The 23287-nt window shown below is 42.9% G+C and overlaps 1 protein-coding gene and 1 pseudogene across 2 annotated transcripts in view; both read left to right on the forward strand.

The window, feature by feature from the left end:
- The window catches only part of PUS7 (pseudouridine synthase 7), an 82961-nt gene that overhangs the window by 56238 nt on the left and 3436 nt on the right, over positions 1 to 23287 (forward strand). The window contains exons 8-13 of one of the 2 annotated variants that reach the window (XM_066354342.1): positions 8378 to 8506; positions 9167 to 9292; positions 11558 to 11619; positions 12412 to 12572; positions 13856 to 13982; positions 20264 to 20365. In XM_066354342.1, the coding sequence (XP_066210439.1) occupies positions 8378 to 8506; positions 9167 to 9292; positions 11558 to 11619; positions 12412 to 12572; positions 13856 to 13982; positions 20264 to 20365 (707 nt within the window). The remainder of the gene's footprint in view (positions 1 to 8377; positions 8507 to 9166; positions 9293 to 11557; positions 11620 to 12411; positions 12573 to 13855; positions 13983 to 20263; positions 20366 to 23287) is intronic. The other variant, XM_066354343.1, reaches the window with a different exon arrangement.
- Positions 15166 to 17392, forward strand: LOC136384160 (52 kDa repressor of the inhibitor of the protein kinase pseudogene; annotated as a pseudogene).

Genomic DNA, 23287 nt, shown 5'->3' on the forward strand with positions numbered 1-23287 from the left:
GCTCCATGGCCTCGCCTCAGATGCTATAATAGTTATAATGGCTCCAAGCAATGGAGCAGTGGCCTCAGATGGGCAGAGCATCCCACGGTAGGGAATTTGCTGAGTGGATCCCAGTCGGGGGACATACAGGAGTCTTTCTGCCTCTCCACCTCTCACTTAATAAAAATAAATAAATAATAACATCTTTTCAATAAAACAGTTCTTTGTTGTAATTTTTTTCTATATATTTTTTGTTCTCTATTTCATTTAGTTTTGCACTAATTTTGATTCTTTCTTGTGCTTACTTGCAGTTGCCTTTGTTCTTCTTTTTCTAGTTCTTTAAGATGTATTGGGTTGTTTACTTTGGATCTCTCTTGTTTCTTGAGATAGGCCTGTAGTGATAGAAACTTCCCTCTTATTATTGCTTTTGCTGCATCCCAGAAGTTTTGATATATTGTCTTGTCACTCATTTGTCTCTATTATCTCTTTTGACCTGTTTTTATTTTTTCATTGACCCAGTTATTTTTTAGTACTCTACTACTTAATTTCCACATTTTTATGGGTTTCTTTACTTTCTTTTTGTAGTTAAATTATAATTTCATATTATTGTGGTCAGAATATGGTTGGTATAATTTTAGTCTTGAGTTTGTTGAGCCTAGTTTTGTGGCCCAACATATGGTTTATCCTTGAGAATGTTCCATGTGCACTGGGGAAGAATGTGTAAACCGATGATTTGGGATGAAAAGTTCTGTAAATGTCAGTTGTGCCCATTTGCTCTGTTTCACTTAAGGCCGATGTTTCTTTATTGATTTTCTGTTTAGATGCTCTATCTATAGCTATCGGTGGAATATTAAGATCGCCAACTATGATTGTGTTTTTGTCTGTTGTTTTTTTTTTTAGTTCTGTTAGTAGTTTTATATATTTTGGTGTATATAAAGAAGTATTTTTGTCTTCTTGTTGTAGTATCCCCTTTATCATTATGAAATGTCCATCCTTGTCTCTGATTATGTTTGCTGTCTTGTAGTCAGCATTGTTAGATATGAGCATAGCTATACCTGCTTTTCTTTGGATGTTATTTGCTTGGAGAATCATTTTCCAACCTTTCACTTTGAGTCTACTTTTGTCCTTGCAGCTTAGATGTGTCTTCTGAAGGCAGCATATGGTTGGGTTTTATTTTTTGATCCAGTCTGCTTCTCTGTGCCTTTTTATTGGTGAGTTTAGTCCATTTACACTTAGGGTAATTATTCATACATGGGGATTTCCATATAGACATTTTATCTTTTGTTTTCTGGTAGCTCTGTGCCTCCATTGATTCTTTTTCTTTGTGTTTCTGTCAGTTTTTGTTTGGTGGTATTCCATACTTCTTTCCCCTGTTTCTTCTTCTTCTTTTTTTAAGCAGTCTATATGTTTTTTGTTTGTAAGTTTGTTGGAGATCTTACTCATAGTTTTGTTATGTTTTGTTCTTTTTATCAGGTAGAATAACCCCCTTGAGTGTTTCCTGAAAGGGGGAGTGTTTCTGGTGATAAATTCCCTCAGCTTCTGTATGCCTGGAAAAGTCTTTATTTCTCCTTCATAGTTAAACAGTAGCTTTGATAGATATAATATTCTTGGCTGGTAATTTCTCTCTTCTAGTACTTTGAATGTTTAAGTCCACTCTCTTCTAGCTTGTAGAGTTTCTGCTGAGAAGTCCAATGATAACCTAATGGATCTTCTTTATACATTATGTTCTTCTTTTCCCTAGCTGCCTTGGGATTCTTTGTCATTAATTTTTTTTTTCCCCGAGACAGAGGGGGGAGGGACAGGCGGGAAGGGAGAGAGATGAGAAGCATCAATTCTTCATTGTAGCTCTTTAGTTTCCTTATTTATTCATTGATTGTTTTCTCATATGTGCCTTGACTGGGGGGCCACAGTGGAGCGAGTGATCTCTTGCTCAAGCCAGCGACCTTGGGCTTCAAGCCAGTGACCTTCGGGCTCACGCCAATGACCATGGGGCCATGTCCATGATCCCATGCTCAAGCCAGCAACCCTGCGCTCAAGCTGTTGAGCCCATGCTCAAGCCAGCGACCTTGGGGTTTCAAACCTGGGTCTGCTGCACCCCAGCCCAACACTCTATCCACTGTGCCACTGCCTGGTCAGGCTCTTTGTCATCAGTTTTTGACAGTTTTAATACAATGTGCCTTGAAGAACTCTTTTGGTTGAGATAACGAAGTGTTCTATTTATTTCTTGGATTTGAGGATCTAGCTCTTTCCAAAGGTTTGGGAAGTTCTCTTCAATTATTAGTTTTAGTAGGCTCTCCTTTCCTTTCTCCCTTTCTTATTCTGATATTCCTATTGTTCTTTTTATTTTTATTTTATTTTTATTTTTTTTCCGAAGTTAGAAGTGGGGAGGCAGTCAGACTCTTGCATGCGCTCGACCAGGATCCACCTGGCATGCCCACTAGGGAGTGATGCTCTGCCTCTGGGGTGTTGCTCCGTTGAGGCCAGAGCCATTCTAGCGCCTGAGGCAGAGGCCATGGAGCTGTCCTCAGTGCCCGGGCCAACTTTGCTCCAGTGGAACCTTTGTTGCAGGAGGAGAAGCGAGAGATAGAGAGGAAGGAGAGGGGGAAGGGTGGAGAAGCAGATGAGCACTTCTCCTGTGTGCGATGGCTGGGAATCAAACCTGGGACTTCATACTCTGGGCCGATGCTCTACCACTGGAATACCAGGGCCTCTGGTATTCCTATTATTCTCATTTCTCTTTCTGATGGACTCATATATTTTTCTTAGAGCTTGATATCACTAATTCTTTCCTCTCTGTGGCCAGTTCTATTAGCTTATGCTTGTTATTTTATTCTTCATTTCATTAATTGATTTCTCCATATCCAGAATTTCTGTTCGGTTCTTTTTTGTGGGGGGGGGGGCAGGAAGGGAGGGAGATGAGAAGCATCAATTTTTTGTTGCAGCACCTTAGTTGTTCATTGATTGCTTTCTCACATGTGCTTTGACCAGGGGGCTCCAGCTGAGCCAGTGACCTCTTGCTCAAGCCAGTGACCAGAGGGTCGTGACTATGATCCAACACTCAAGCTGGTGAGCCCATGCTCAGGCCAGGTGAGGCTGTGCTCAAACCAGCAACCTTGAGGTTTTGAACCTGGGTCCTCAGCATCTCAGGCCAACACTCTGTTCACTGCACCACCACCTGGTTAGGCTCTGTTTGGTTCTTTTTAAAGTTTCATTCTTTTTGGTAAAGTACTTTTTGTTCATTAATTTGTTTCAGAGTGTATTCAACCACCTGTCAGTGTTTTCTTTCTTTCTTTTTTTTTTTTTTTTTGTATTTTTCTGAAGCTGGAAACAGGGAGAGACAGTCAGACTCCTGCATGTGCCCGACCGGATCCACCCGGCACGCTCACCAGGGGCGACGCTCTTTCCCACCAGGGGGCGATGCTCTGCCCCTCCAGGGCATCGCTCTGTCGTGACCAGAGCCACTCCAGTGCCTGGGGCAGAGGCCAAGGAGCCATCCCCAGTGCCCGGGCCATCTTTGCTCCAATAGAGCCTCGGCTGCGGGAGGGGAAGAGAGAGAGAGGAAGGAGAGGGGGAGGGGTGGAGAAGCAGATGGGCGCTTTTCCTGTGTGCCCTGGCCGGGAATTGAACCCGGGACTCCCGCACGCCAGGCTGACGCTCTACCACTGAGCCAACCGGCCAGGGCTATCAGTGTTTTCTTGCATCTCATTGAGTATTTTCAGAACTTAAATTTTGAATTCTCTGTTGTTTATATTTCAAGTTACCATGTTATATTTGCTTTCTGAAGATTTTCCATTTCTTTCTGAATTGCATCTCTTTCTTGGTTATTCATGCTATTCAGTGGCCTCCTCTGCCTAAGCATTTGTGAATAGCTCTTTCTTAATAGTTTACTTCCTAGAGGTTTTTCTATTATTTTCCACTAGGTGGCAGTGCATCACAAGTTTTAATTTTGTTGAATCCCAGGGCTGATACAGCAATGCTGCTGCTGTCAGTGTAGCAGTGATGTTTGGGAGTAGGTTGGGCTCGGAGAGTCTGGTCACCTTCTTTGTTCTTTTTCTTGGCAATGTTGACCTTGGGCCTCCACAGTTCTCCCCTGCACCCTGACACACTGGGGATAAAACAGAGAGTATCCTTATTCTTCAGGGGAAACAGCGGTTCTGCAGAGTTATTTCTAGGGTATGCCACTGATGCACCCTGACACCAAGGGTGGGGAGGCAAAGTCTGGGAGGCCGGGGAGTTGCTGCAGTTTGTTCCCCTTTCTCTGTCCACAGTGCATCCTGTGGGTAGACAGTGAGAGAACCATCAGTCTCCCAGTGCATCATCTCCTGCCGTCCCCCAACTCAGCCACCACTCTGAATTTTTCACTCCTAAGAGAGCTCGCCCAATCTCTCCACTCCTTCCGGCAGGAGGAAAGCCAGTCACACAGATGGGGTTTCTCCCTTCCACGGAACCAGCTGCACGTTCAGCTGTGGGGCTGCATTCTCACCTTATGCCACCAGTCACTCCCTGCCCGCCTTTGGTTGCTTCAGTGTGCGGATCATTCAGGTGGGCCTGTGCACCCAACTTCACTGAGTTACAGCTTTTCAAATTGTTGAAATTTCAAGAGGAGAGAGCAAAGGGTCTCTTTACTCCACCATTCCTTCCTCTGTCATCACTCCTCTTCTTAAAAAAGACCCTTTAACACTACTGTTTGGTGATGGTGAACTCCTTTAGCCTTTTCTTATTTGGGAAGCTCTTTATCTGTCCTTTGAGTATAAATGATAGTTTGCTGGCTAGAGTAATCTTGGTTGTAGGTCCTTGCTTTTTAACACTGAATATTTCTTGCCAGTCCATTCTGGCCTGCAGTTTCTGTTGAGAAACCAGCTGACAAACTTATTGGAGCTCCCTTGTGGGTAACTGCTTTTCTCTTGCTGCTTTTAAGATTCTCTCTTTGTCTTTAACCTTTTGTATTTTAATTATGATGTGTGTTGCCGTGGGCCTTACTGGGTTCTTCTTGTTTGGGACTCCATGCTTCCTGGACTTGTGTATCTAATTTTTTTTTCCAGTCTAGGGAAGTTTTCTGTCATTTTTTTCAAATAGGTTTTCAGTTTCTTGCTCTCTTCTCTTTCTGGAACCCTCATGATGCAAATGTTCATGTGCTTTAAGTTGTCTCAGAGGCTCCTTACACTATCTTCATTTTTTTTTTTCTTTCTGTTCTGCTGGGTGTTCTTTGCTTCCTGATGTTCCAAATCACTGATTTGATTCTTGGCTTCATTTACTCTACTGTTGATTCCGTTACTATTCTTCATTTCAGTTAGGGTATCTTTCATTTCTTACTGGCCCTTTATTATGCTCTTAAGGTTCTCACTAAGTTCACTGAGCATCCTTATAGCCACTGTTTTGAACTCTGCGTCTGGTAGATTGCTTGCCTCCATTTTATTTAGTTCTTTTTTTAGAGTTTCATTCTGTTCTTTCATTTGGGACATGTCTTTTTGTCTCGTACTTTTGGTAGCCTCCTGTGTTTGTTTCTGTGTATTAAGTAGAGCTGCTGTGTCTCCCAGGCTTGGTAGAGTGGCCTTCTGTAGTAGATGTACTGTAGGGTCCAATGACACAGCCTCGCCAATTGTCCAACCTAGGCACTCAAGGTGTGCCTCCCCATGTGGTCTGTGTTCATCCTTCTCTTATAGTTGAGCCTCGATTGCTGTTGGCACGTCATTGGGAGGGACTTATGCCCATGGAAATCAGCTACAAGGACTGCTTGTGACCACCAACCTCTGGCCACCGTGGAGGATCAGCTGTGCAGGGTGCCATTCCACAAAGCAAGACTTATATCAACAGGGCTCTGGGACCTGCTGAGTCCACCCCTTGAGTATATTGCTTGTGGAGTTGATTAGCTGGTGGTACTCTGACATGGTCTGAAGCTGTCCCCTGAGTGCAGTGACTCTGGGGCCTCCCAGGAGGTGCAGGCTAAGATCAGCCACCACCTGTGTTCTGCCCAGGGCCACCAGGCATGAGCTACAAAGTGATCTGCAGGCGGCTGCTACTTGTGCTGAGCGTAGAGGTGCCCAGGCAAGGCCAAGCTGCAGACAAAGGCCACCTGCTGCTGCTGCTGGGCCTGGTGCCACTTAGCGAGGGGTATGGAGCCTGCTGAGATCAGATGCTGCTTATTTGAGAAATTTTAGTTAAATCTAATGCATGAACTAAGACAGGCCATTTGTATGGAAAAGCCACTAGAAACAGGATGGGTAGGCCTGGAAGCTGCATGGGGCAGGGCTTCAGGGAATCACCAGGGCAGGGAAAACAATGTGACCCAGGTTGATAAAGACTCAGATATGGCACCTGCCTAATGACTCTGTTGCAGGAAGGCTTATCATAGGAACAGTGGCCTCTGTCAGCAATTCTGTCTGGCAAAAAGCTGCTCCTCCAGCTTTCACCTGATGCCAGACAATTCAGTTTCTCCCCATGTGCTCTGGTGCCTTTCAAGCTGCTGCCCCAGCACTGGAGATCAGAGCTAGTGAGTCCAAGCAAATCAGTGCACGGCCCCTTTAAGAGGAACTGCCTGGGACTTCAGCAGCCCTCCATCTCCCTTTCCCTGAATGCCCTCTGGTTTTTACAGCAAGAAGTTACAGGGACCTCTCTTCCTGGCATTGGAACCCTTGGCTGGGTGGCCTGATGTGGGGCTCAGACTCCTCTTTAGGGGACACCTCCCAACATAGATATCCTTCTTGATTTTTATCCACCACACAGGGGTGTGACCAGCCAGTTCCACGTCTCTACCCCTCCTACTAGTCTTGATGTAGCTTCAATTCCCTAGTTATAGAACTTCCATTCAGCCAGATTTCAGGTGGTTCTGAATGATTTTGTTTTATAGTTTAGTTGTTATTTTGATGTGGTCATTGGAGGAGACAAGTACTGTGTGTTTTCGTTTTGTTTTGTTTTTTAACAGAGACAGAGAGAAAGTCAGACAGGGACAGACAGGAAAGGAGAGAGATGAGAAGCGTCTGTTCTTGCAGTTCTTCGTGGTGGCCCCTTAGTTGTTCATTGTGCACATGTGTGATTGCTTTCTCATATGTGCTTTGACCAGGGGGCTACAGCAGAGCGAGTGACCCCTTGCTCAAGCCAGCGACCATGGGGTCATGTCTGTGATCACACACTCAAGCCAGCAACCCAGCACTCAAGCTGGTGAGCCTGCAATCAAGCCAATGAGCCCACATTCAAGCCGGCAACCTCCAGGTTTTGAACCTGTGTCCTCCAAGTCCCAGTCTGATGCTCTGTTCAGTACGCCACCACCTGATCAGGCGAGGCGAGTACTGTGTTTACTTTTGCTGCTGTCTTGACCAGAAGTCTGTTATACATTTTAAATGATAGCATCAAGGTACACGTTTGTGGAAGGATTCTGACTGTATATATAAAACACCTGTTTAAGAAAAACAAACATGAGGAAATTCAAAGTTAGATGTTAACAGATTTATTGTAGGTGATAAAACTATGAATTGTTTTCTTTGTAGTTTTGTATATTGTTCCAACAGTTCTGTAGTGAGATATTTCTCTGATAGACGAAAATATGTAACTATTTAAAAAAAATTGTATTGGCCTGACCAGGCGGTGGCGCAGTGGATAGAGCGTCAGACTAGGACGTAGAGGTCACAGGTTCCAGACCCCGAGGTTGCCAGCTTGAGTGCGGGCTCATCTGGTTTGAGCAGGGCTCACGAGCTTGGGCCCAAAGTCGCTGGCTTGAGCAAGGGGTTACTCGGTCTGCTGTAGCCCCACAGTCAAGGCACATATGAGACAAAGCAATCAATGAACAACTAAAGTGCCAAAACAAAAAATTGATGCTTCTCATCTCTCTCTCTTCCTGTCTGCCTGTCCCTATTTATCCTTCTCTCTGACTCTCTCTCAGTCTCTGTCAAAAAAAATTTTTTTTGTTGTTGAATTTATTGGGATTACATCAGTTAACAAAATTATACAGGTTTCATGTGCATAATTCTACAATGTATCATCTGTATATTGCATTGTGTTCACCACCCCTGTCACATTATAACAAACTCTTTTTTAAATAATAATCTTAATAGTTACATGGGATTACTCTCTGCTGTTCTCCCCTTGCTCTCCCCTCCCCCTCACAAAAAAGTAGAAAATTCCACAGATATTACTCCATTACTCGTCAGTATCTAAACAACACGCAGCTTTACGAGCATGGCCCAGGGTCCAGGCTCCCCAGAGGACCAGGCGTCGTGCTGAAGGAACACTCCTGCAGGGAATGAAGAGGCACCCGCCCCCAGCTGCAGCGCCTTTCTCTCCCGCCCTTACCGCTTGGCGTAGCCTTGTTGAAGCTACTGTTTTCTGTAGTGAGGTTACCAAGACTGATTCAGTCAAGCAAGATTGAGCGATCCTCTCTGCTCTTCTGTATTATTTTTTTCAGAATAACTGCGCAAAGACTTGCCCACTTGAACAAATGCTTGATGAACTTTAAGCTAGGGAATTTCAGCTATCAGAAAAGCCCTCTGAAATTGGGAGAGCTTCAAGGGAATCACTTCACTGTTGTTCTCAGGTAAAGGACTGTGGGAAGACCAGGGAGGGTCTTGCTCGGTCACCTGAGTCTGTCCAGAACAGTAGTTAATTGGGTGAGCTGGTGCTAGCGGGCATGGCAGTGGGGAAGGCGGAGTGGGGCCTCACAGGGCTGGAGAGCAAGCACTACCGGAGTTTCTGTACTGACACACCCAGCCCTCTAAAACTCTGAGCCGCCTTTGGAATGACACCGTCTCCTTAAATGTCTCTGTCTGTTAAGTGACAGAGAGCCCATCATTCCACTTATGTGCGATACTTAGATACGCAAATCATAGACAGAAAGTAGAAGAGATGTTACCTGAGATGGGGGTATAGGAGGGGGTGGAGAGTTAGTGTTTAATGAGTGTGGAGCTTCAGTTTAGCAAGCTGAAAAAGTTTGGAAGTGGATGCTGTTGAAGGTTACACAAGATTGCAGATATACTCAATACCACTGTATTGCATGCTTAAAAATGGCTCAAATGGTCAGGTTAATGTTATGTGTATTTTACCACAATTACAAAAAAGAGAGAGAGAGATGTCAGAGTGATCAAGAGGTAGAAAAAAACTGCAAGGAACAAGGGTGAGGCATGGAAACAGTAATGATGTGCGTCCCTGCATGTGTTTGACTGTGAATTTTTTCCTTGGATACTTTGGGCCTCTATAGAAATATAACAGGGACTGATGACCAAGTACAACAAGCCATGAACTCTCTCAAGGAGACTGGATTTATTAACTATTACGGAATGCAAAGATTTGGAACTACAGCTGTCCCCACATACCAAGTTGGAAGGTTTGTATTTAACTCTCATGTAAAAGAGTCCTCATAAAAAGGAGTTCTCTCTCTCTCTTTTTCTCCCTCCTTCCCTTCCGCTCTTTCTTCCTCTTTCTCTCTAAATTCAGTCAATAAAAGAATGGCTGAAATTAAATACAATTAAAAAAAATGATACTAAACAGCACTTCATACAGTTTAATACATAAAATATCCCATATAGATGAACTTAAATGTGAAAAATGAAAAAATTAACTGGAAAAAGAGAAAAATTAATAGAAGGAGCATGACTCCAAAACAAAAAATGTTTCCTGAAAAAAATTTTCAGCCTGACCAGGTGGTGGCGCAGTGGATGGAGCGTGGGTCTGGCACATGGAAGACCCAGTTTCAAAATCCCGAGGTCACCGGCTTGAGTGCAGGCTTATGCAGCCTGAGTGCGGGCTCATCAGCTTGAGCACAGGGTCACTGGCTTGAGCATGGGATCATGGACATTACCCTGTGGTTGCTGGCTTGAGCCCAAGGTCACTGGCTCAGCTGGAGCCCCCCCCCCCCAATCAAGGCACATATGAGAAAGCAGCCAATGAATAACTAAGGTGCCACAAGGAAGAACTGATGCTTCTCATCTCTCTCCCTTCCTGTCTGTCTGTCTGTCCCTCTCTCTATCTCTGTGTCTCCTGCTAAAAAAAAAATTTTTTTTTTCAGGTATGATACACAAAATGTAACTCTTTTATGGCAAAAGAGAGTATAATAAAAGTTAAAGGAAAGTTGCATGCACTTATAGATGCATCAAAAAAGTTTTGCAAAATATCCTCTAATGTGTTAACTGTTTAATTTCTTAGAGGTTAGATAACTGATTACCTTCTTTCTTATGTAGTGTTTAAATTTAAGAAGCATGTATATTTTATAATTGAGAAAAATAGAGTTTTACATTTTCAGAAGAATAATACAGAAGGATAAATTGTATTTATTTTCTCTGTTTGACTTAAGCAGGACAGTTTTTAAAAACATGGGGAGAAAATTTTTTGAGGAGCTTCAAATAAGTTTGGTACCTGAAGACTTAACTTTTATTGATGTAGATAAATACCATGTATAACAACTGAAAGCATCACTATAGTTTTTATACTTTTTGTGTGTGTGTATTTTTCTGAAGTTGGAAACGGGGAGGCAGTCAGACAGACTCCCACATGCGCCCGATCGGGATCCACCTGGCATGCTCACCAGGGGGCGATGCTCTGCCCATCTGGGACGTTGCTCTGTTGCAACCAGGGCCATTCCAGCGCCTGAGGTAGAGGTCATAGAGCCATTCTCAGCGCCCGGGCCAACTTTGCTCCAATGGAGCCTTGGCTGCTGGAGGGGAAGAGAGAGACAGAGAGGAAGGAGAAGGGGAGGGGTGGAGAAGCAGATGGGTGCTTCTCCTGTGTGCCCTGGCTGGGAATCGAACCCAGGACTCCTGCATGCCAGGCCGATGCTCTACCACTGAGCCAACCGGCCAGGGCCTTTATACTTTTTTAATAAAATGTATAGGCACATTTTATTAAATGTGGAATGATTAATGTTATGAATAAACATTGAGGTTTTTTTCTTTTTTTTTTTAATTTTTTTCAGAGAGAGTCAGAGAGGGATAGATAGGGACAGACAGACAGGAACAGAGACAGATGAGAAGCATCAATCATCAGTTTTTTGTTGCGACACCTTAGTTGTTCATTGATTGCTTTTTCATATGTGCCTTGACCGCGGTCCTTCAGCAAACCGAGTAACCCCTTGCTCGAGCCAGCGACCTTGGGTCCAAGCTGTTGAGCTTTGCTCAAACCAGATGAGCCCGCGCTCAAGCTGGCGACCTCGGGGTCTCAAACCTGGGTCCACCACATCCCAGTCCAATGCTCTATCCACTGTACCACCGCCTGGTCAGGCTCTCTGGTTTTTTTGATAACTAAAAATCCCCTGGTTTAAATTTATTATGTGTCTCTGGAGGCTTTAACTGAAAAAACAAAATACACACTCATGGAACAGCCTGGACCTCTGCTCTGCTGGAAGAGCTGAAGCTGTTTGGCTTGAGCTGCTGGCTTCACTACAAAGCGTGATGCTCAGTCAGGGCGGAGCAGGACCTTCTCTAGGTTTTTTAAGTTTCTTTGGCATTTCCATTTGAAATCTATACATATTAATTTTTCAGCTTACTTTCAAGTTTAGCAAAATATATGAAGTTAATATGATTTGTTGACTCCACAGATTTGGACATACAGAATTCATCTTAATGTGAAATTTACTAAATTAAATGCTTAATTTTAGAGCTATACTACAAAACTCCTGGGCCGAAGTCATGGATTTAATATTGAAACCCCGTTCTGGAGGTGAGAATAAAATTCTTGTCATGGCTAGGTATTCATGGAATTACTATAAGTAAAAGTATGTGTGAAAACTCAGGTAGCTATTTCAGAATTTGTTATAATTGTTTTTCAGTAAAATATATTGTATAGTTATTTTTCATAAGTTTATATATGTATATGTTTGCGATGTCTAATTTATATCCTATTTTTAGCTCTTGAGCTCATCTAATTATTTCATAAATGAATGCACTCCGTGCACAACTAAGTCTCTGAGCACATAGGAATCCAGACATATCTCACTTGTGGCTAACTTTTAAAAGTATAGTGTAATAGAATATAAAAACTTGGCAAAAACATGTTGAAGGTCTTTAGTTTGAAGAATTCACTAAAATTTTCTGGAAAATATTTCTAAAATTGTGCCACATGAGAAGAGATTTAAGGACTACTCTACACTTTTAGTAATTATTCATTTGCAAATTTAAAATACTTAAAATTATCTAATTTTCAGGGAAGTAACCCATTAAGTTCTACAATAAGGTAGAAAAAGAGAAGGGGAAAGGACTCACCAGGGAGGAGGTGTGTTGAATCATCTGTGTAATGAACAGCAACTGTCTTTAAGTCCTGGGGGGATGACACAGTCATCCAGTTCTGTAAACTTCCTACATTTCTCATCTTTTACTTTCTGATGGTTGTTCTCAGGTTTGCAGAAGCTTTAACAAATAGCATAGTCTAATTTGTGTTCTTTGTGAAGCATTTTAAGTTATGCAAATCTGCCTGTTGGACAATTGTTTAATCACAGCTTTTCTTCCCCTTCAGCTGAAAAAGGGTACTTGGTTAAATGCAGGGAAGAATGGGCGAAGACCAAAAACCCAGCCGCTGCCCTCAGAAAACTACCTGTCAAAAGGTGTGTGGAAGGGCAGCTGCTTCGAGGACTTTCAAAATATGGAATGAAGAATATAGTCTCTGCATTTGGCATAGTGAGTGTGATTTGTAAAGTCAGGAAATGACTCAAGTTGGCTTAGTGCTTTGTAAATTTGCAAGAGCAGAAGGTAAATAAGAGTCCTTTGGTGAACTCTGAGAGATGTATTACCTCCAGACAAGTGCTTCTTATTCAGACCCTGAATGGTCACAGGGGCAGGTGCCGGCATCATAATTAACATTGAGGGCATGAGAAAAGTAATGATATAGAAAATATTATCTATGGGGAAATTTAATTTATTTATTTTGGTATTTTCTTGAAGTGAGAAGCAGGAAGGCAGAGAGACAGGCTCCCACATGCGCCCAACTGGGATCCACCTGGCAGCCCACCAGGGGGTGATGCTCTGCCCATCTGGGACATTGCTTTATTGCAACTGGAGCCATTCTAGCACCTGAGGCAGAGGCCATGGCGCCATTTGCAGTGCCCAGGCCAACTTTGCTCCAGTGGAGCCTTGGCTGCAGGAGGGGAAGAGAGAGACAGAGAGGAAGGAGAGGGGGAGGGGTGGAGAAGCAGATGGGCACTTCTGTATGCCCTGGCTGATACAAACCTGGGACTTCAACAGTCCGGGCCAATGCTCTATCACTGAGCCAACCAGCCAGGGCCGGAAATTTAATTTAAATTGTCTTGCTGTTTGAGAAACTCAGAATCTATCATTGAGTTCATTTCTTAGTCCTTCTCCAGCATCAGAACTGTAACCTGCCTTAGTAAGAAAGAGGGTTACACAGTGAGCAGTCTAAGTGACTGCATTTTGGTTAAATTTCTTTATGTACAAATTGGTACCCAGTCTTGTGTGGCCTATACTAGTATTTGGATAGCTATAATGCAGAATAGAGTAAAGTTTAACTCGCAAAAAAATAAAGTTTAACTCTTAAAGTCTTACTCTTCCCTGGGAGGTACCCAGAAAAGTGGAATTCTTCGTGAAATTAGTTGTTAGTTGAGTTGTCTAGGTTTTTTCCTTACATAAAGTTATGGGAGAGAAAGCACTGTGAGCTCTGTAATTGATGTGTAAATCCCTTGGACTTGAGGTCTGTGTCTTTGAGGGTATAAGTTCTGTATTGTTTGCTTTGTCTGCATGATGTTTGCGCTGTGGAGACTCGGGCACAGCCGGGGCCGCAGCGCATTGTGAATGCCCTCAGCAGGAGGGTTCTGCCTCTAGCATTGGTTGCTACATATTGGAGATTTAAGATATGAGTCTAACACTAGGGTCACCACTCAAGTGATATGCCTTGGAAAGTACCTTCTTTTAATATTTAGAACGTATATATTTTTTCTTTCCTTCAGATACCTAGAAATAATCGTTTGATGTATATTCATAGCTATCAGAGCTATGTGTGGAATAACATGGTAAGCAAGAGAATAGAAGAGTACGGACTGAAACCTGTTCCAGGGGACCTGGTTCTCAAAGGAGGTAAAAGGGTGGTATCATTCACTCCAACGAGGGTCCAGTTATTTGATACCAGAGCTTAAAATCCAGCCTACTACTATATAGTTAAGAGGGAGATGTCTAGGAAGTTTGAAATGGAAGGGCATTGTAAGCTCAGACTGGCTAGTTTGGATCTGTATCTTTAATGAAAAATATACCTCTGCTTGAAGTAAGTGCCTGACTTCTCATTTTTCTCAGCTGGAATAAGAATTGTTATAAATGTTACCTAAAATCCCTTTCCAAGTTAATCTGGTCTAGCAGATACTCTGGATTTTTGGATGGAGTTCAGCCTCTGGGCTATTGTTGACCAGATTTAAGCAATTTCTTTTCTTTTTTCTTTTTTTTTTTTTACAGGGATTTACAGGGACAGAGAGAGGAATAGATAGGGACAGACAGACAGGAATGGAGAGAGATGAGAAGCCAATCATCAGTTTTTCGTTGCAACACCTTAGCTGTTCATTGATTGCTTTCTCATATGTGCCTTGACCGCGGGCCTTCAGCAGCCCAAGTAACCCCTTGCTCGAGCCAGCGACCTTGGGTCCAAGCTGGTGAGCTTTTGCTCAAACCAGATGAGTCCGCACTCAAGCTGGCGACCTCGGGGTCTCAAACCTGGGTCCTTCCACATCCAGTCCAACGCTCTATCCACTGCGCCACCGCCTGGTCAGTCTTAAGCAGTTTCTTAACTCCAGACTGAAGTTCACTTTACATGTGGGCCATGATCTGATGGACATTTAGGACACACTCGGAGCCCAAATGGTGCTCAGACACCCAGATGATGCCATCTGCTGTTGAGCCATCTCTGTGCCTGTGCTGAGCCTCCTTGTGCTGAACCCTTCTCCTGCCTCTTCTAGGTTATAACTCACAGTATCACTGCCAAGTGTTCTCTCCATTTTCCACGTGAGGTCCAATCACTTTCATAGAGAGCCACAGGTTGTTAAAAAAAGAAAAGGTTGACATTCGGTACCAAGTCGATCTCTTCCCAAAGTTCGTGTTCTGGCATAGCCGGCTGCCCTCTACTATCTGAGACAGCCTGCTCACCTGCAGGCATGCCTGATGACTCCAGTAAGTTATTTGTTTCCTGACTTAATACTTTTTACCCCTGTGTGCCTGCCCTGCCACGCCGGCCCTGATGGGTGGGCTGCACTGGGTGGGTGGCGGGCAGCTGATGATGATGAACTTCTGCCCTGCCAGCTGCATGCGGAAGGGCACCCAGCTGGACCTGGCCTTCTTCAGGTTCCCACAGATTCTGGCCAGATGCCAGAAGTGGGTGGAAATTGTAGGAGAGCTTAGAATATAAAATACCTGGTCAACTAAGTAAACGTTGATTATGTGCCAAACACTTTGAGACCTCAATGATCTGTAGCACTAGTCCGTATAGGACAGTTCTTGGAAATAATGCAGTACCAACAAATTTGATCTTATTAGTTATTTGAACAATACATGTTGTAGACACAGAAAACAAGTAATAGAATTGTTGATGAAACTTCTGAACAGGAACAAAAACATAAACAAACAACAACAATACTCAGAATCCCAGTGCAGAAGAAAGGAGTGAGGATCAGGATGGAGACATTTTACCTTTAACCCTAGAAGAGAAGGAAAACAAAGAGTACTTAAAATCATTATTCAAAATTTTGGTTCTTATGGAAAAATAAAACATACCTCTGGATGGACATGAAGCTGATGAAATCCCAGAGGAAGGTGTCACTCCTGGTAAGTTTCAGGCACTGCTGGAGTACTAGATAAATTTTGGTGACGAGGTGCTGAGAAAGCACTTTGAGACAGCAGCAGCCAGCACATGGCTGCATTAAAAACCCAGCAGAAACAGATACAGAGATTCATGAGAGCTGCTTTCAGGAAGAGACCCCTCAGGGAAGTGAGGGACTCTCGCTTCTGTCTGATTATCACTGACTACGCAGTGGACAGAGCAGTGAAAGGCCTCCTGCCCGTTGGAGCGGTTTGCTATTGAATCTCATAACCTGCGCGGAATTTGCGGGCGTCCTTCCCAATGAAACTGAGGCTGAAACTTTGGCTGTGAAACGGCACACTGCAATACCTGAGAGGTGGGGGTTAAACACGGAGCAGCATCACGGCCAGGCTTACGTGCGTCCAGTGGATTTTCTTCCAGAAAGAAACTTGTTGCTTCTAGGCTTTTAGAGAAACATTCCCAAGCTGTCTACACTCTCTGCTCTGCTTGTGCCTTAAATACGATGTTGGCAAAATCAGGTGCTATTACAGGAGTGTCTGTCACATTAGGAACAATCGAAGACATTTGTTTTTTTCCCATTGATCACCACAACTGCTTTTAGAGTTGAACAATGTAATTTCTCTCCTCAGAACAGTGAGAAAGGTAATGAACTGAAGGAAATTTGCACTTCTTAGTGGACAGGTAGGCATGATACTTTAGAATCTTAGTGGACCTCCTACAAGCACTTGTTTTATGTTTAGATGGTATGATGACACAAATATGGAAAGGAATAACTGTATAGTGGACTGAGCATTTGTACTCCACCTGCAGTAACGGGCTTTGATTTCACCATTACCATTGTCATTATTTAAAATGTGCCATCTTACAAGAGCCTTTGGGATCATCTCCGAGGACAAACCTCTGATATCTTCTTTGCAGCTACTAGCTTGACTGCAGTGCTGCATTCACTAAATAAAGTGATGGGAAATATTGAAGTTTATCCCGAGTTTTGGTTTGAGGAAGATACCAATTTGGCAATTAAATTTGCATTTCCGATGAAGCTCCCTGGGAAGCAGCAGAGCTCAGCAAAGGCACCTGGACGCTCAGCTGGCCTCTGAGAGTCACTGCAAAGAAGCTCTGAGTGTTCCAGCAGTGCAGCTCATTATCCAGCAGCCAAAGATACATTCTCAGAATAGCACCTCAGGGTTCTTAAATGCTGATCTCTGGTACACCTGTCAGGACAGCTCAAATTCAGCACATCAGAGGAGCAGCATGCTGACATGGACAGAAGTGACTCACCCGATCCTAATGCACGCTCAGCTGAGCTGCATTGTTGGGAGAACCAAGTGGAATCACAGAGGGAAAGAGGCAGGGCTTCCGGCCACCATTATGAAGCCCTCCACCTGCCAGGCAGCAGTTTTTCCAGTGCTCATGCATTGCTGAAGGGCCTGGGTATTCTTCCTGAGATGAAGGTTAAGAATACACGCTGTGAAAATGGGCTGGAGCCCCTCAGAGCACACCTGGGGAACATTCGACAGATCAGAGGTCAAGAAGCTTAGCTTTGCTTAACATAAATTTTAATATAAAACATGATTTGGATTTAATGGTGGATACATAAATCAGACTTTGTACAACTAAGTCAGAGATTCCCAGAAACCATCAAAAATACCTGAGAGACTTTTTAAAAGAGGCTTTCTCTTATATTTGATACTGAAAAAAATCTAAAAAATTTGAAAACATCTTATAGAAAAGCTAGACAGAGTTTGCAGGCCACTTAATCACTGAATATCTTGAGTACATTAGCCATTGATGACCTACCTGTTTAAATGGCCCCTGTTTGAAGCTCATGCTTTGGAGAACAGCTACTCTCAGAAAACAGCATGGAAAGCAAGTGCCACGTCACACATCTGCGTGCTGGCTGCCGACGGCACTTTGGAATTGTTTTAGTTAAGTCGTTTTGGACATAACATTGATTAGTCTGAGGATCCAGCTGTCAGGTGTTGAGTTACCAGTTCTTCAAAGAAATAACTTTTGAGAAGGTACGGGAGAAAGGCATGCAGTTTATAAAATCTTACAATGAAGCTCACAACTAACCCTTGAGTAGCAGGAGTCTTAAGTGTGCAAATAAAAATCTATAATGGACGGTGAAGGGAATTACAGTGAAAGAAGCATGAGAGCTTGCCAAAGGAGGATTTTACTGCAGATATTGTCTTCATTCTGGGATCTTAAAGGGACAAGTCACATTAAAGATTGACTGGCAGAACCTGCCATTGTTGTTCCACATCTGGTGGTGGTGGTTTGCATTGCTTTGTTGAGCCTGTAATGTGCGTAAGCTTTTTAGCAGCAGACATATGTCGAACTTCTTTAAATGGTCAAGACAGGCTCAGAGGCCTTGGACACTGACTGCTGACTTGTCTGTTTTATGCGTTGTTTTTTTCTGTGACCATATCTACTTCCTCATCTTGATTTATAAGCAAAACCTGGAAATCCTACAAAAATGTGTTTTCTGGTTTTGGCCTGACCTGTGGTGGCACAGTGCATAGAGCGGCGACCTGGAACACTGAGGTCGCCGGTTGGAAACCCTGGGCTTGCCGGGTCAGTGCTTCCCCCCACACACACACCTGCTCCCCTCTCTAAAAATCAACAAATAAAATCTTTTAATAGTCAATTTTGTATAGTTTACTTCAACATAAACAAAATGTGAATATAGAATAGCACCTCAGGGTTCTTAAATGCTGATCTCTGGTACACCAGTCATTTGTTTCTTTTTAAAAATTTTATTGCCTGACCAGGCGGTGGCGCAGTGGATAGAGCGTCGGACTGGGATGCGGAAGGACCCAGATTCGAGACCCTGAGGTTGCTAGCTTGCGCACGGGCTCATCTGGTTTGAGCAAAGGTTCACCAGCTTGAGCCCAAGGTTGCTGGCTCAAGCAAGGGGTTACTCGGTCTGCTGAAGGCCTGCGGTCAAGGCACATATGAGAAAGCAATCAATGAACAACTAAAGTGTTGCAACGGGCAATGAAAAACTAATGATTGATGCTTCTCATCTCTCTGTCCCTGTCTATCCCTCTCTCTGACTGTCTCTGTAAAAATAATAATAATAAAAAAAATAACCTCTTTAAAAATTTTATTGATTTTAGAGAGAAGAAGGGAGAGAAAAACAGGAACATCATTCTGTTTCTGTGTGTGCCCTGTCTAGGGATCAAACCAGCAGCCTCTGCACTTCAGGAACGTGCTCTTACCAACCGAGCTGCCCATCCAGGGCTAAAATATAGTTTACTTTGCCCAACATTGATCATATCCAGTGTATTTTACTTTATTTATTTGTGTGTTTATTTGTTTATATTAGTGAGAAAGAAACAGGAAGGGAGAGAGATGAGAAGCATCAACTTGTTGCAGCACTTTAGTTGTTTGATTACTTTCTCCTATGTGCCTTGACTGGGGGGTTCCAGCTGAGCCAGTGATCCCTTGCTCAAGCCAGCAACCTTTTTTTTTCTGGCTCAAGCCAGCGACTGTAGGGTCATGTCTGTGATCCCAGGCTCATGTCTATGATCCCATGCTCCAGCCAGCAAGATCCTGTCCTCAAGCTGGTGAGCCTGTGCTCGAATGAGCGACCTTGAAGTTTCAAACCTGGGTCCCCAGCATCCAGGTTGACCCTCTATTCACTGCACCACTGCCTGGTCAGGCTTTTTTTTTTTTTTTTTTTTTTTTTTTTATAATATATATACTTTTAAAAAAGATTTTGTTTATTGATTTTGGAGAGAGGAGAGAGAGCTAGAAGGAGAGGGGAAGAGTGGGAAGCATCAACTTGTAGTAGTTTCTTCACGTATGTGCCTTGACCAGGTGAGCCCAAGGTTTCAAACTGGCGACCTCAGCGATCCAGGTCAATGCTTGATCTGCTACGCCACCACAGATCCAGTACATCCAATGTATTTTAATGCCCTGTGAGCCGCCATATTTTATCCTCCACAGACTTTTTGTTTGTTTGTTCTTTTAGCAAAATTTATTAATTTGTTTTTTAAATTTTTGGTCTTCTAGCAAAAATTAATTTGTGATAGCTTTTCAAATATTTTGTAGTGTTGTTTAATAAGGATAAGGAGCTGATTGTTAAAAGCAAAGATTTTCAAAAAAATAGGTCCTAGTGCAGGCCCTGGCCAGGTATCTTGGTTGCTTGGAGCGTCATCACACTGTGACAAGGTCGTAGGTTCAACCCTGGTCATGGCACCTATGAAAATTAACCAATGAATGCATGAAAAAGTGAAACAACATCAGTGTTTTTCTCTGCCATCTCCCCACTTCTCTCTCTCTAAAATCAAGAAATAAAATTTTTTTTTTAAATGAGAATGTGGCTGAGAAATAAGTTTTAACTTTTAGTTTTTCTAAGTCTATGATTTTTATGTCTTGGGTAGAGTGGAAAAGAGAACGGTATGTATTCCATATTCCACCTGAACTTCTTTCAGCTTCATCAGCCACAGGTTGGCCCACCTTGTACTCTTTGCTTAGATGTGTGTCATTTTAGAAGATGGAGTTCATGAAAATATTGCCTGTTTTCTTAATTTATTCATTTCTGAATTTGTAGCCACAGCCATCTATATTGAGGAAGAAGATGTTAATAATTATTCCATCCATGATGTGGTAATGCCCTTGCCTGGTTTTGATGTTATCTACCCAAAGCATAAAAGTAAGTTCCCTGTATGGGGAAATAAAATAAAGTCTAACATAATGAAGCCACTGACAGCCAAAGATAAAGAAAGGGGGGAGGGGATCAGTATTTTAAATATAATTTTAAAAGTTTGCTATCCATCAAATTTGAAAAATACTTAGGTTTCAAACACATGTAAACTGTTTATTTGTTCAAGTGTCCCAGAAAGGGATACATTCAGATGGATAATTTTTTTTTTTTTTTTTTTTTATAGAGACAGAGAGAGAGGGACAGGTAGGGACAGACAGGCAGGAACAAAGCATCAATGAGAAGCATCAATCATCAGTTTTTCGTTGCGACACCGTAGTTGTCATTGATTGCTTTCTTATATGTGCCTTGACCGTGGGCCTTCAGCAGTCCGAGTAACCCCTTGCTCAAGCCAGCGACCTTGAGTCCAAGCTGGTGAGCTTTGCTCAAACCAGATGAGCCCACGCTCAAACTGGCAACCTCGGGGTCTCGAACCTGGGTCCTCTGCATCCCAGTTCGACACTCTATCCACTGCGCCACTGCCTGGTCAGGCCAGATGGATGATTTAAGTTAAGAAACAAGTTGGTAGTGATGGTCATGATATTGGTATTGTTGTTATTAGTGTTGTTACTATTGGCATTATTTAAATACTGAAATTCACTAGTTCTTTCTGAGGATAGAAGGAATTTAGAAAGAGTCATTGAGAAAGTGAATGGATAATTCTACTTGAACTCTACTTTTTTTTAACCTTTATTTTTTTTAACCATCTAAGTACTATCTGCTCATGTGTTTTAAAAGTCAACAAGCACAGAGTTTATAAAGTATAAAGTTAGAATTATTTCCCATTGCCCAGAGCCTATTAAAAATTACTTATGTGCCCTGGCCATGTGGCTCAATGGATAAAGCGTCCCCTGCCAAGCTGAGGACGCAGGTTTGATCCCTGTTCAGGGCACATACAAGAAGCAACTAACAAATGCACAACTAACTGCAACAACCAAGTGAAATGAGTTGATACTTCTCTCTCTCCCTTTTCCTCTCTCTCTCCTTCCTTTTCTTTTCTCTCTCTCTCACTCTCAAATTGATGATTTTTTTTTCACAAGAGAGAAAGACAGGAAGGGAGAGAGATGAGAAGAATCAACTCGTAGTTGCAGCGCCTTAGTTGTTCCTTGATTGCTTCTCATATGGGCCTTGACCGCAGGGCAGAGGAGGGGCTTCAGCCGAGCCAGTGACCCCTTGCTCAAGCCAGCAACCTTTGGGTCCAAGCCAGCAACGTTGGAATCAGTTATTTGAAGATCAAGCCAGCGACCCCATGCGTGAGCTGGTGACCTCGGGGTTTCAAACCTGGGTCCTCAGGGTTCCAGGTTGATGTTCTCTCCACTGCCTGGTCAGGTAAATTTAAAAAGAATTTTTTTAAATGAAAGACTTCTGTTACTTTCATGATTACCATTGGTTCAAGGTTGGGGGGAGATTGGAACTTTTATTTTTCTCAAGGATTAAGAGATTTTAAAAAAGAAAAGAGTTCTGAGCATGGGACCAACTTTGTGGAACTGACCCTGGAAGTTGGCTCCTAGCCAAGGCTGGGCTTTGGGGGGTGTTTTCCTGTTAAAACATCTTTTCTCTAAAGAGGTCAGAATTATTTTACTTATCAATGTTACATTCCTTGAAATATGAATAATGAAATAATTAGGATTAACACCTCTAATAATGTAAATACTTGTGAAAGAAGTAAATGGTAATCTGCCACTTACAAGTTGATTAACTTCATCGAGTTTCTGTGCTCCTGATACTTATATGAGGTTGACATAACACTTACGTGAGGTTTAGCCTGGCCAGATAGCTCAGTTGGTTGGGGTGTTGTTCCAGAGTATGAAGGTTGCTGGTTTGATTCCCTGGTCAGGGCACATAGAGGAGCAGCTTGATGTTCTTGCCCCCCCCCCACACACCTCTCTCTCCAAAAAAGAAAAAAATACTTGTGTGAGGTTGACATTGCTGAGGGGAAGGAGAGAAGAAGAGGGAGAGTGCATAGGAGAGGTCGGTTAGGGAGGGACATGGTCTGCTTGGGGTCCAGGGTTGGTGGCACAGTGAGGAACTGAGGAAACCAGTACCAAGGCCCAACATGAAGGAAGGCGGCAAGATGCTTAGAGCCACGATTGCCTTCTTTTCAAGAAAGAAAAAAGAAAATTATTTTTTCTTGTACCTCTCGGGATCAGGTACTTGGACTGGTAGCAAATAAAACATAAATTCAGCGCAGCCTCTGACAGAGCCATTAATGAACATGTGGCCAAGCCATGGGCTCACAGACTGGACAGGTGGTGGTCTAGGCCTGAGGATTCATAACATAACACTTGTGTGAGCAGCGAAATGGCACCAGAATGCTACCAGCAACTGGAGCTCAGTTTAACAGCCTCAGTACTTGAGTTTTGGCTAAGGAGGAATTCAGGGCTGAGATTCAATACAAGCAGAAGTTTATTTAGAAAGTCACAGAGGGTCTGACCTGTGATGGCGCAGTGGATAGAGCGTTGACCTGGAATGCTGAGGTGGCCAGTTTGAACCCAGGACTTCTGCACTCCGGACCAATGCTCTGTCTACTAGGCCAACTGGACAGGGCTAGTACCTAATATTTTTTATGAATAACTTGAATAAAGAAATCTGCTTTATTCGTATTTGTAAATAATGTAACCCAAAATAGTTTAAATCAATTGTTTTAAAAGAAAGTATTTAGAAAGAACTACAGAGGTCATTTAATATGTTTAAATGTAAATTTTCACATTTATGATCAAATATCAAATGTATAGATAGAAAAAGCTCAGTTTAATAGTAGTCTACATAAATAGTATCTGGAGCTATATAAAAAGTATCTACTGAACATAAGCATGTCACCCTGAGGCAGATAGGAAGATTTGATGGGAAATGGCAGAAATGTCAGAAGAGGGC

The sequence above is a fragment of the Saccopteryx leptura genome, chromosome 12 (genome assembly GCF_036850995.1).
Source record: "Saccopteryx leptura isolate mSacLep1 chromosome 12, mSacLep1_pri_phased_curated, whole genome shotgun sequence".
Taxonomy (NCBI): domain Eukaryota; kingdom Metazoa; phylum Chordata; class Mammalia; order Chiroptera; family Emballonuridae; genus Saccopteryx; species Saccopteryx leptura.